This window comes from Trachinotus anak, unplaced genomic scaffold (assembly GCF_046630095.1).
Source record: "Trachinotus anak isolate AG129_WGS33_773 ecotype Australia unplaced genomic scaffold, CSIRO_AGI_Tana_v1 ptg000011l, whole genome shotgun sequence".
Classification (NCBI taxonomy): Eukaryota; Metazoa; Chordata; class Actinopteri; order Carangiformes; family Carangidae; genus Trachinotus; species Trachinotus anak.
This window is the reverse complement of record NW_027273862.1, coordinates 14,686,545-14,699,319: the sequence shown is the minus strand read 5'-3', so window position 1 is coordinate 14,699,319 and position 12,775 is coordinate 14,686,545. Positions and strand designations below refer to the sequence as shown.

The 12,775-nt window shown below is 40.4% G+C and overlaps 1 protein-coding gene across 1 annotated transcript in view; it reads left to right on the top strand.

Moving 5' to 3' along the window:
- Window positions 1-852: 852 nt before the first annotated feature.
- Window positions 853-12,775, top strand: part of LOC139628261 (heterogeneous nuclear ribonucleoprotein C-like) — a 37,167-nt gene continuing 25,244 nt past the window's right edge. Inside the window, exons 1-2 of the mRNA XM_071489767.1 lie at window positions 853-1,046; window positions 6,999-7,074. Of these exons, the coding sequence (XP_071345868.1) occupies window positions 1,025-1,046; window positions 6,999-7,074 (98 nt within the window). The 5' untranslated portion in view covers window positions 853-1,024. The remainder of the gene's footprint in view (window positions 1,047-6,998; window positions 7,075-12,775) is intronic.

Here is a 12,775-nt window from a genome sequence, read left to right as displayed (position 1 = left end):
TTAAACCCACATGAAAGCCTCTCCTCGGGCGCCAGAAAGATTAAACACCCTCAGGTGTTTTACTCTTCAGCTGCCGCATAACAAAAATGGGACAACAATTAGACAGCATGCACAGCTGACAATATGTACAAAGTGATTCTGTGTTGTGTTTTCTGGGTGTGTTTTCAGATGCATTATTAAACATAGATAATGCTGAAATAATGCTGTGATATGTGATAATAACAATATTACTGGAGATGTATTAAAAGCTTCAGTTTCTCTGTCACCTCTCCACTATAGTTCAGGTTTAGTGCAGAGGGGAAGTCACTGTTACATATATATATATATTAGTTCATCAAATATACTTTCTGTACTTGTCATTAATCCCCTGGTCTCCTGTATTACATGAAAAGACACTCCTTTCTTCACTGTGTGTGCATGTCATATTATATATTCTCTGACAGCCTCCCTTTTAGATAATTAATCATTTCATTGATGATCCTCTTACAACATGTTTAGCCTATTTTTTTTTTTCCTTCATCCTCTTTGAGACTGTGTGTTTATCATTTTGTGTATGAGCAGTGAAGGTAGAATGTGAAGCAAGGGCGCAGCTCTGTCTCCAGGTTTTTCTGCTCTTTGATATGTGCATTAAGATACAATCACACTCACACACGCCCTGGCAGCTTCCTCCTGGCCTGGCTGGAATTTGTAAGCCCTGAGCTACAGCCAAACTCCTGTTGCTGAGGGGAAACCAGCTGCACACTCATCCAATCCTCCTGCCAGCTCTCCTGCTAATGGAACAGTCCAGTGCAACCCTGCCCACCCCTGCAACAAGAAAACATTTGGTACATCCCATTGGTGTTTCTCTAGCTGGTTTGTCACTGACTCAGTAGTATAGCAGCAGTCAGCCAAACGGCAGCCTGAACACACACACTCACACAGAGCAAGAGTGAGGACGTAAAAAGAGAGAGTTGCGGGAGAGAAGCAGAGAAATCTTCGGCTAGCTTCTCTTCTCACGGTCTGCTGGTTGTTTTGCATCCCTGATATGACTCTGTTCAGCCCAAGATGTGAGTACACCAGCATTTATCTCCTTGTTTGTGTGTCTTTGTTAGTAGATTTTGCATGCAGCACTGTGTTTTTGAAAGACAGTATTTTCCACTGTGCCTCTGATTTTTTTATTTTTGCTCTTGCCTGCCATCTCTATCCTGTCTGTCTGCAAGCATCTCTCTCCATATATTCAGCCATTATTAGCTCATCTCTACTTCATCCTGAATCCCAGATTCCTTTTTACTTTTGCCTCATAGCTGTTTTCTGTGGCTTTCTCCGTACCTACATATTGATCCCAACCAGATGCTGGTTTTAATGACGGTCTGTGGAGATACAAGGGAAGCAGGGCTTTATGATGTAAACACTGTGAAGCATGAAGGGATGTTTCTGACAACTTCGTGTTTACACTAAAACTGAGGTACATATGATCAAAGCTCATCCTGTCCTGTCACATTGGCAAGGTCAACTCTCCCTCTCTGGGCAACAATGGCTTGTGAGACATGGCCAAAAGCTTAATGATGTTGTAGCCCTGCTCTATGGTGATGGGTTAAGCATACATTTCTCCTCTTTTTTTCTGCAGCTGCAGATTTAATAGTGTCTTTATAAACAATTTCTAATAAGAATACTTTACCAGACATGCAGGCAGAGCGTCTGCATCTTCTAACTTCCACACTAGTTCAGAAACAGCTCTCTGTTCACAAAGCTACATGTCTGCTGGGAAAGCAAAGGCTTCATACAGACTGAAAGACTTGACAGCGAAAGTGGGCCGTCTCTGTGTGTGGTTGGCTGTAATGCGGGATCTTTTATACGAATAATGACACTAGTGTATCTCCCTAAATGTAATGCAAGAGTTTTCATTTGCATTTTTTTGGCCAATCTTTTTTTGTAGCACACACCAGCATCTCTCTCTCACATCTCTTCTGTGTATATCCTATCTACTAATCCATGCTGTATACTGACAGTGATGTGATTGCACTGCATTTAGCCCTGAGAGTGGAAACTAAAGCTTCATGGTTTGGCAATAAGTCTGACCTGAGGTCAGTTGCAGTGCAGAGAGTAGAGAGGAGGCATGCACGTTGTTGCTCTTACATAAAAGATAGAAAGTTGTGTGAGTATTAATGTGGAAAAGAGAATGGCCACTTTGATCTGTAAAATGTTTTACAAGTATAGGATGTAAACAGCGCGAATGCTATAGAGTATACATAATTATTGTAAGGCAAAATAGATGTGAAAAAAACACTCAAGTGTAAAAATTCATTGTGCACAATCAAATAAAACTAAAAAAAACGTATGTTTTAGAAAATTCATCACTAATTAGATTCAAATTAGTATCATTAATAAAGAGAAATGTTCGATAGAAAAGAAAAGAACAGAAAAGCATAATTTTTCATCATGGCATGAAATTGTTTCTACAGTCTCAGTTGAGTTTGTATAAATGATTGTTGCAAAGGGGTTTACTCATAATTGCTTTAATTTTTTGTTTCTTTGGGTGAACTGAAAAATACATGAAAAATGAAGGTTGCGCGAACTGGGAAGAAAGAAAATGATGATAGAAGACAGAAAGTTTAGTGATATTTTTATGTGCAGATTAAAATTAGCTACAGTATTAATGTATAATTTCCTATTCACATTACTATGTTCTTGCTGTGTGCGTATTTGTCAGTATGGTTTTCAAGGTGGCTTCAAGGGGTGTGTGTGTGTGTGTGTGTGTGTGTGTGTGTGTCTGTCTGTGTGTGTGTGTGTGTGTGTGTGTGTGTGTGTCTGTCTGTCTGTGTCTGTCTGAATATAAAATACATGATGTGCAGATTCCATCACCATCTGTGTGTTTCAGACTTTTATGGCTACATATAAGAATCACCTGAAGACAAACTATAGGTACACAAAACAACACTTAATTGACTAGAAAAGTTGTGTTTTCTGTGTATGTGGGGAGCTGAAAGCACAGGTTCAGACAGAGCAGCTTTCCTGCAGCTGGGAAAGCAGGGTGGATAGTGACTAACTGGGGTCTAAGAACAAGGAAAGCTTTTCTACATTGTTGCTGTGTAATTTTGTTTCCAGGTAGTGTGATTAAGCCAGCTCTCACTTTGGCTGGGTATGAAGCGACAGTCTGGCACTCAGCCTGACATCCGCTGATACAAAGCACAGTAACAGACTGTAGGCCGTGGCAGAGGCTGGGGCTTTATAACTCATTATGGCTGATCATGTGTGACCTTGATGTGTCCTCTAGTGCCCTTTGATCCTACTTTACAAACATACTTTCTGTCAAATTAGGCTACTGTTTGACTTGTGTACAATCTATCTTTTCCCTTTTTTTTTAGCTGGGGTCTCCTGGGCTTGTCCCTGATTCAGAGAATCATGACTCACAGTACAGTGTTATTATGTCATGCTGCCCATGAATAAGACCACCATACAGCAAGTCTTGTGCAGTATTATGTACATTAATTGTCTATGATGAATTCCAACCTCTGTTTGATGAAGAGGAAAACAAACCAATGAAATGACAAAATAATCACAGAAAGGTTGTCACTGAAAATATTAACAGAAGAATAAAAAAAAGGTAAAATAAGAAAGGGATCAGGTATCGTGTTATATTAGTTTACTTTAACAACATATTTTTGTAATTTGTAAATAGCAAAAAGAAATATTGAATGACAATATAGTGAAACACAGTTGTAGTAATACATAATATGTTTTCATAGGAGAACTTATAATTTTTGTCAAATAACAGTCTAGTAACAAACAAACAGTATTTTATATATTTGCATACAACCGCATAATAGTGTTTTATAAACCATTAATAATTGTTTATACAGTGCTAATGCTGGGCTAAATAGGGTGGGTTAATTTAAAGTGTCACTGATATGATTGATAGTAAGGGGAAAATGCATAATTGCATCACAAAGCAACCACTGTCATCACATTCATTAACGCCACAGTTTACACAATTACTGAGAAGAATGTGAGTTATCACTGAAGACAGGTCACTCAAGTGAATTTATAAAGGTGTCTGTGCTTAAGTAGCAGAGTAGGGGGGAGAACCCATGTGAGGCTCACTTGAACTAGAAGGAAGAAATAATAAGAAAAAAAACAAAAAAAACAAACATAGACGGGAAAAAGAATCAGTTATCATCAGCATTACAGTAACCATGTATGTGCCACCAGTCTAGAGTAAAACATCCTTAAACACTGCAAAACTGCTAAAAAGCAGTAAAGGAGGGAGATTGTATCTGTAGAAGATAAGTGCAACACAATCCTCACAAAATATAATATAATATAATTTACAATTTAAAAGCTAAAATTCATACATTTAACAAAAACATACTGTACATTTGTGTAGGGGTGTGTGTGTGTGTGTGTGTGTCGAGTCTGCTCTGGAGAAGCTAATTGTAGCGTACAGGACTTTGTTTACCGAATAGCAGTCTGATTGCCTCCTGAGGTTTTGCTCCTGGAGAGCGAGACAACTGTGCTCAGCAGCATCCTTCCCGCTCTTCCTGCGTACTGGATTCATTGTGCAGTCAATCACGCAGTCGTCTTCAGTCGTCACTGTGGCTCATAAATGTCAGTTTTCTTTCCTCCTGCCACACCTAAGTCTGTGTAAACGAAGGTTTGTTTCTGACGATGCACATCATTCTTCTCATGAGGTGTCAAACTTTTTTAACATTGGCCTGTCCAGTAGAGGTGGGCAATGTGGTACACAACCAGTTATCATTAATATTTGTGATGTGACCTGAAATTGCAGAACATTTTTCATTCTTCCTTTTGATAATTATAAAAAAAAGAACCATGTGGAACAATTAGGCGAAGGGTGTGTATTTAGATATATTTCCATCATATTTCCACCATTTCTTTTGCTTCTGTTATGTCACACAACTATGTTTTTTTTAGCTGTTTTTTATTTTACTTTACTTTTTATTTTACTTGATAAATCAACAGAAGAATCATCATCCAGTCATAGTCATCCAGTATAATTACATCCATCATATCTGTATATCTGCTCTTGTTACTTGTATCCAGAAGGTTTTAATCCCCCGGACATTTGCACAACATGTGTGTATATGTTCCCATTTCTTTTTGTGAACAAAATAAAAATACAGGACTCAATGTAAGCTGCCAACATTTTCTTGGAGATATATAAAACCTATGCATAACTTTATAATTTAGCAACCGATAATTAAAATTACATGAAGTAAGTGGAATATTATTCCAAACTAAAATCTGTGATCTGTTCACAGCTTTTAAGGTCTATGTTACACAGTGCCCTCTGAACAACTCAGTTGTTGTTGGATTTTTTTTTACAAATCTGACGCAAAGCCCCTGCCATGTTTAAAACCTGTCATTATTTCTATGAGTGGATGAGTGGGTAATGAATGGAACTCCATATGTTTGCATGGCAGTGCACAACTGTAGATAAAAAAAGAAAAATGACCCTGGTAAATTAAATCTCTCAGGTCTTGGAAGGACATTTATCCATTACAATAACAGTGTTATTCTGTCTTTAAAGCATTTTGACCTATCTAGAACGTGTTTATTTGATTTTTGTCTATATTCCTCATATTTGCTTCACGTGAGTAGTTTTCTGGCAGTGCAGGTATGCCTGGCTCAGGCCAGTAATAGTTAGTGTAATGTGTCGGCAGCAGGGGCCAGTTTGTCACCAGTGGAGACACTGTTGGCTGCAGAGAAGCCATCCAGCAGGTCAGTGTTTGACTCTAAACTGTCAGAATATTATCTCTGCCGCGGGAGGTAGAGGTACATACACGTGTCTAAATTTCTTTTCACACATTCAGACCCTTACTTAATTAATTGTAGCTTCCAGCCATTTGACAGCCACGCTGTGTGAGTGTACGTGCAGCTGGCCCAGTCACGCTCCATTCACCACCCATCTGTCCATGTCAGACTGGCCTCTCCTCTCCTCTCCTCTCCTCTCCTGTCCTCTCCTGTCCTCTCCTCTCCTCTCCTCTCCTCTCCTCTCCTCTCCTCTCCTCTCCTCTCCTGTCCTCTCCTCTCCTCTCCTGTCCTCTCCTGTCCTCTCCTGTCCTGTCCTCTCCTCTCCTCTCCTCTCCTCTCCTCTCCTGTCCTCTTCTCTCCTCTCCTGTCCTCTCCTGTCCTCTCCTGTCCTGTCCTCTTCTCTCCTCTCCTCTCCTCTCCTCTCCTGTCCTCTCCTGTCCTCTCCTCTCCTCTCCTCTCCTCTCCTCTCCTCTCCTGTCCTCTTCTCTCCTCTCCTGTCCTCTCCTGTCCTCTCCTGTCCTGTCCTCTTCTCTCCTCTCCTCTCCTCTCCTCTCCTCTCCTGTCCTGTCCTCTTCTCTCCTCCCACCTCCTATCCTTTTCTCTTCTCTCCTCTCCTCTCCTCTCTTGTCCTCCCCTCTCCTTTCATTTTCACTCTTACCTTTTTTCTACTTTACTCTTACCTCTAGTAAACTCTAGTAAATCAAAGCAAACCCACCACAGCACAAGCAGTGAGCTGCTGGCATATCCTGTAACCAAGGTGGCTCATGCTTAACTGTCTGATTGGAACAAGTGTATGGAGAGTGTGGTGTTTTCAGGAGAAACATACAAAGACAGCGAGAAATGGGGTTCAGCTTTTGAGACAAGTCTAAAGCAGTACCAGGTTTCTGATGTAGGCATGAAAATTGGAGACAAAAATGGAAGCGAACAGCTGGCTCAGAGCGGCAGAAGCAATCAACAGAGAGTGATAAAACAAGAAAAACTGGCACTGTCAGTCATAGCCAGCCCTATAGCCATTATCATGTCAAATGATGCCAACAGCTACAACAGATTATGTTAATTTTGCTCAAATAAAGAGTGAACTTGAGGGTAGGATAAACATACAAACATGAACAGACAATCCATAGGGCTTGCAGGTCAGGTAATCATCTGAACATCCTTCTCAGCCTGTGCTTTGTACCCCTGCTTTGTTGTGTTATGATGCTCTTCACTGTATCACTACGAAGTTAATTGGTTTCTCTTCCATGCAGACATGAACATGAGTGGAGAGCTGAAGTCCAGTCGCTCCAGGGCAGCGAGTAAGAGGGCTAGCAACACCACTTACGGGTGAGTATGAACCTCTCCTCCCTCACACAAACACAGACACAATCCCACCCCCACATACTCAATGATAATCATGTGCTCTATTATTTGCTGCAGCCCTTTATCTGCAACTCAATGGATGCACCTCAGCGTTGCAATCAATGGTGCGTTATTCGTTATTAGCTTCATACTAGCTGCGTATGTAAGCTGCTATTGATTTTAGCCAGAGGTGCTGTCTCCATCAGTCAATGTTTTAATCTATCTGTTGATGTAGCTCACACATATGATTGGAGCTGATTACTGTTTATTGCCGGTGGTTCAATACAGTGCCACAGAGCTACGCTAATATTAAGTGGGAGATTAGATAGCCGGTGGAGGACTGTGGGAGAGATGTCAGTGTGTGGACTTGTTTGAATTCATTCATGCCATCATTTCTCTTACCTCCAACACTCTCCTCGAACTGCAGCCTGTACTCTAGCTGCAGCTCTGTAGGCTTGAACTTGTCTAATGAGCATAAAGCACAGAAAATACTCTGTGTGAAGGTTGAGCAGATTCTCATTTCCTACCTCTTACCCCACTGACAGTGCATTTTCTCCTGCATGTCCTCTGGAAGTTCATAAATTGTCCTTCACACAGTACATGACGTGAAAACAAAAAGAAAGGCACTTCAGAAAAATCACTACATCAAAAAGGGTATGCAAAAATATGAATATTGATTGGGTGGGTTCTTGAAAACATGTTGAGTTATATAGATGCAGAAAAATAATAATGAAATTTTTGTAAATGCATCCACACAAGCACAAGGTTTTTTGCTGACAGTGGAGCTAGTGAGAGGAGAGATCCTCATATTAAAGCAGCGGGGAAAAACATAGTAAATAATATTGAAATAGTTTGCACGACATCCGCCCTATAGAACATCAAAATGTAAAACAGGTTAGCAATACAAACAAGAACAGGATATAAATATTAACAGATGCAATAATATTAATGCAAACGTGTTTGTCCCTAACATAATCAGAAAATCTCATTATTATCATGCACTTCTGCATAACTGGGTCTCCACATATATTTCTAGCATCACAATAAATACTGATACTGTTCCTTTTCTGACAGCTCCATTTCCTGTCTCCTGCAGTCATATGCTGAGATATAAATATTGCAGCATGGGACATTATACGTATTATGTCCCTGTTGTGTCCTTCAGAATAGTTAATCTAGCTCTCTGCCTGTGCTCCCCCCTCCTCCACTCCCTCTGACCATGTCTGCCTCACCTTACACCCCCAAACGTTATTTGCCCATTCCACCATGTAGTTATTCAACAGCGTGCAACCATGCATTAATGAGGTTAGTCATACAAAACACACGCACACACACACACACACATACAAACATACACACACACACACACACACACACACACACACAATGACTAACTACAAATGGAACACACCTGAGGTATCTACCCTGATATAGCCTTGACCTGCCTGATTTTTTTCAGAGAGGAGAAGGACTTAAAGCATCTATAACTGATATTTTTATAATAACAGTGTATCAAAAAAGATAAAAATGAGAATGAATATTGGTCAAAAACATGAACATCCAAATGAATGCGTGGCTGCTGGATGTGTAAATAAGAAATGTTTTGCTAACAAGTTTGCGCCTGCAGGCCCGCACCTGGCGACCAACATCATTAGACGTTGATATGTGGTTGATTAGGTTGTGACGCTGGGTGATGGCAGATGACAGCTGAGGTTGATATTTTGTTGGTTATAAGTTGTGGTGTTAAGTAACCAAAATCAACATCTTCCAAATGTCTCCTGCCGACACCATCTTGACGTGTAAAACACCAACGTTCTAGTCATCAGCAAAACGCAGCGTCCGCTAAACGTTACAATGTCAGTTAGCCAGCGGTGGGTTTTGAGGTCAACCTGATTTTCATTTCCAAACAAAATTTAACATCTGTCTGACAAGCTGTTAGAGTCCATTACATTTACATCTGGTGACTGCTGAGATCAGTTCTGTAGTGGTGATATATCAATGTTGCTTTTCCAACTTTTTCTGCTGTCGTCATGTGGCCAAAAAAAAAAAAAGATTGCAGCTTTAAAGCAGTGGGCTTTCTGTGGCTATTTCAGGTTTATGGATGCATTCAGTCAGCTAAAGCAAGCTATCCCTCTCTCTGCATAAATTTGTAAGAAATATGAGAGAAATAGATTTTAAGACAAAACCAATTCACATGATCATTTCCCAGAAACAGAAACTACAATATAGTTAAAGCTGCAAATGTAAATCATGGTGAGTGAGCTACCAAAAATCTCTCTGTCCAGACTCCAATAATCCTGTTCTGTGCTGCTGGCAGCAGCGTGCCCCATCTCCTCCCTCCTCCCACTGTTCTCACAGAGCTGGCAAACAAACGCTACTGCCTGTGGCCTAGATTACTTTGTGAACAAACTTTTTAACCCATGTCTAAGAAGCTAAAGCAATGTAATCTACTGATGCAACACCATGCATGTTGCCAGCATTTCTGAACCGTTATTATTGCTAGAGAGTTTGATTATCAAGCTCAAAAAATTTAAATTTCAACTTCTATTTTCAGTTCACCCCTAATAAAAGCTGTTTATTGTTTATATGTTAATGTATTCAAAGTCATTTTTTTGGCTCATATGAGAACAGGCATGACCGCCTCCTTCCTTCCTTCTTCCAACTGCCACTCTCTCACATGTTTTCCCCTGACTATTTACCCTAGAGCAACCCTGACAACATAAGGGTTTTGTCATTGTATTATCGTCTGTGCTTCCTGACTGCCATAGGTCCCCTGTAGCTTGGCGAGTCCCAGCTGTGGTAGGAGGGACGGGGTAGTGAAAGTGGCAAACGTTTCACAGCCCAGATGCTGCTGCTGCTGCTGCAGCCGTGGCCTCTGCGTGCTCCACTGCACTACTACAAAAGCTCACTGTACTGTGTGGCCTGTATAGTGAGGCTCAGGTGCCACAGGAAGGGTCACAGAAGTGTGTGTGTGTGTGTGTGTGTGTGTGTGTGTGTATAGAATTACTTCAGAGACATAAACCAGGACAAAAGGCTTCTGTGGCTAAGGATTTCTTTGTCCTTTCTTACTTTTTGTCTCTTCAGCCAGTTACTGTCACAGAAAACAATATTGACAACTAAAGCACAGCTCAACAATCCATCACTTTAGTTCTAGACCTGTAATTATAACAAGATTGATTACTCCCCCCCTGTGCTAACTTTTAAGGCATTCTTTCCAAACCTCATGCGTGTTTCTTTTTGGCTTAGTTTTTGGCTGTGTGGTGGTTGCTGTGTGGTGGTTGCTTTTCTCAGTATGAATGCTCAGCCTGTGTCGAGGTTATTACAGTGTTCATTATATTAACTGCTCCATTTTGCATCTCGGTGGAGAGGGAAAGGGGCGAGACAGAGAGGGAGGAGCGGGGACTGGCCTGAACACTGTGGCAGAGTTTAGTGAGCATCTGGTCTCTGTTATTTTTGTTTTGCACACACACTTCATTCTTTTGATATTCTCTCATCTGTATTAATTATCAGAGGGGCCTGTCATAGAGGAGCTTGAGTCAGGACGGAAACATTGCAGCTAAACCATCTGTCATGAAGCTGATGGGGGCAGGAGAGGTGGAGGCCTCAGGGTATCAACTCTGCAGTTTTCAGGAGCAGTGGGTGATGATGGGAATGTGCCAACGTCACTAAACAGAACGATGGGGCAGGAAGGATAGATGATCATACCATCATCTAAATCATGATTATTTAAAAAATAGTACAACTTATTTCAAAGAGTGGACAGAGACAAACAGTAAAAACTGTCATTGGCTTTAACATTCATCACGTTTACGGACCAACTTCCTTTTTCAACTTTGACCTCCCATACTTGCTTTAGTGGTTTACACCTAGATAAATGGTCTCTGACTGCTTGTTCCTTACTTTGTCAGACTTTGTCATATTGATGTCACCATGCTCCTTAATCTCATCTATTACTTTGACGAGCGTTATGTTACCATAACCAAAACTACAGTATTAAAACAAAGACAGAGGCTGTAATAAATCAGAATTTTCCTTCTTTTAGAGGCAGTAGGGCATATCTGAAATAGATGGGTAAAGGCACAGCTTTATCTTTTACAGAGAGTGTATTTTTAGTCGCATCTTCCTCCATCTAATTTGTTTCCATGCAAGACTTGTCACTTATTTTGACAGATTGTATACGTGTGTCTATCCCTAGGCGCGGCTGGCTGACATCTTTAAAACCACCACAAGCTGTGAAAAAGCAAAGGGCAAATGGAGGCAATCTGCAGTAAAGAAAGCAATGTTGAAGTTCACCACTTTTTATGAGCGACCTCAGTCTGCTGGACATATTTGTGATTGTCACAACACAGCTGACTGCTAGCTGTTATGACACCCACCCACAGCTAAATCTGCACACACAACATCATGATTTTCTTTTTTTTGTAATGACACTTATAAATATTATTTTAAAAGAGGGGTCACTTACTGGCAGAGATACTTATTTATTAATGTTAATATATTCATACTAGTTTATTTATTGCTAATTTGCCTAGAAATAGCATTTTGTTTGGGAAAACACATAAATAAACATATAAAATAAACCTACCCCTACCTGCTACCCTCTTCCCAGTGTGGATGTCAGGTTATGATGTGAACTGTGCGCAGGTTGCTCATGATTCATGCAGGTGTCTGGTTTGGCTGGAAGTCATTGTGGCATGTACTTGATATTATATTGTTTTTATACATATTATGAAAATCAAAGAACAAAACCAGGTAAATACAGATAGATCAAAAATTGCCTATTGCAGCATGACTTTGGTTTGCTGCTGTTCTTCTGTTATATATTGAAAAGCACTGACTTTCTAGCCATGTAGTTTTTCAAAAATAGCAAGAGCATTCTGCTTATGTCTGCGCCTTGGTAAAAATGAAGTTAAATGAAGTGTGGAGGGACTTCTAGGCGTGTGTGACTAATATATCAGTGTTTCATTGTGAGTCATAGTGTTGGTCTGGCCATCTCAGATACAACATGGCCAATCAGCTCTTACAACTAACTGTAAAACAAGAATGAAACCCACCTAGGCCCACAGTGTATGTATGTGTTCATGTCTGACAACATGGCTCATTCCCAACTCAACAAGATTTGAGTCTGGCATTCGTGCTGTGAGTGTAAATAGATGAATACAGTCATATGCAACAGTCACCAAGGTCTCTGGTCAGTCAAAATCAGCATCTGGAAAAATCAATATGTCTCTTTAAGGCTTTACAGATTAGAGCGTGTATGACATGAATGGAATCTGCTCTATTGTTGGCTGAGAAAGTTTTGACTAAGTTCACAGACACAAAGATGATTTATTTTGTGTTTTGTTACTTATTCACTCATTTCATGACCTTAATTGTATAGAGTGATAATATAAAGAAAAAAAGCTCATGTATAGAGAGAACTTCCATAGCAGAGGTTCAACAAAGTGAGGCATTAGTACGCTTTAAACGAAGTACTCGTCGGATCAACCAACAGCAGCTGAACCCCCACGGCTTGCCGATTTGGGTTGTTGAATCCAACAATAATTTGTAACTTTAGTAACCAAAGCCAGTAGGAGAAAAAAGTACTCAGTGTTTGAACTTCTCTCTGAAGCACAACTACTTCTGTCTCCTTTTGTGTGTCAGTCTCCATCTGTATGTCTCCATGATGACAGGTTTTTCACCCTGC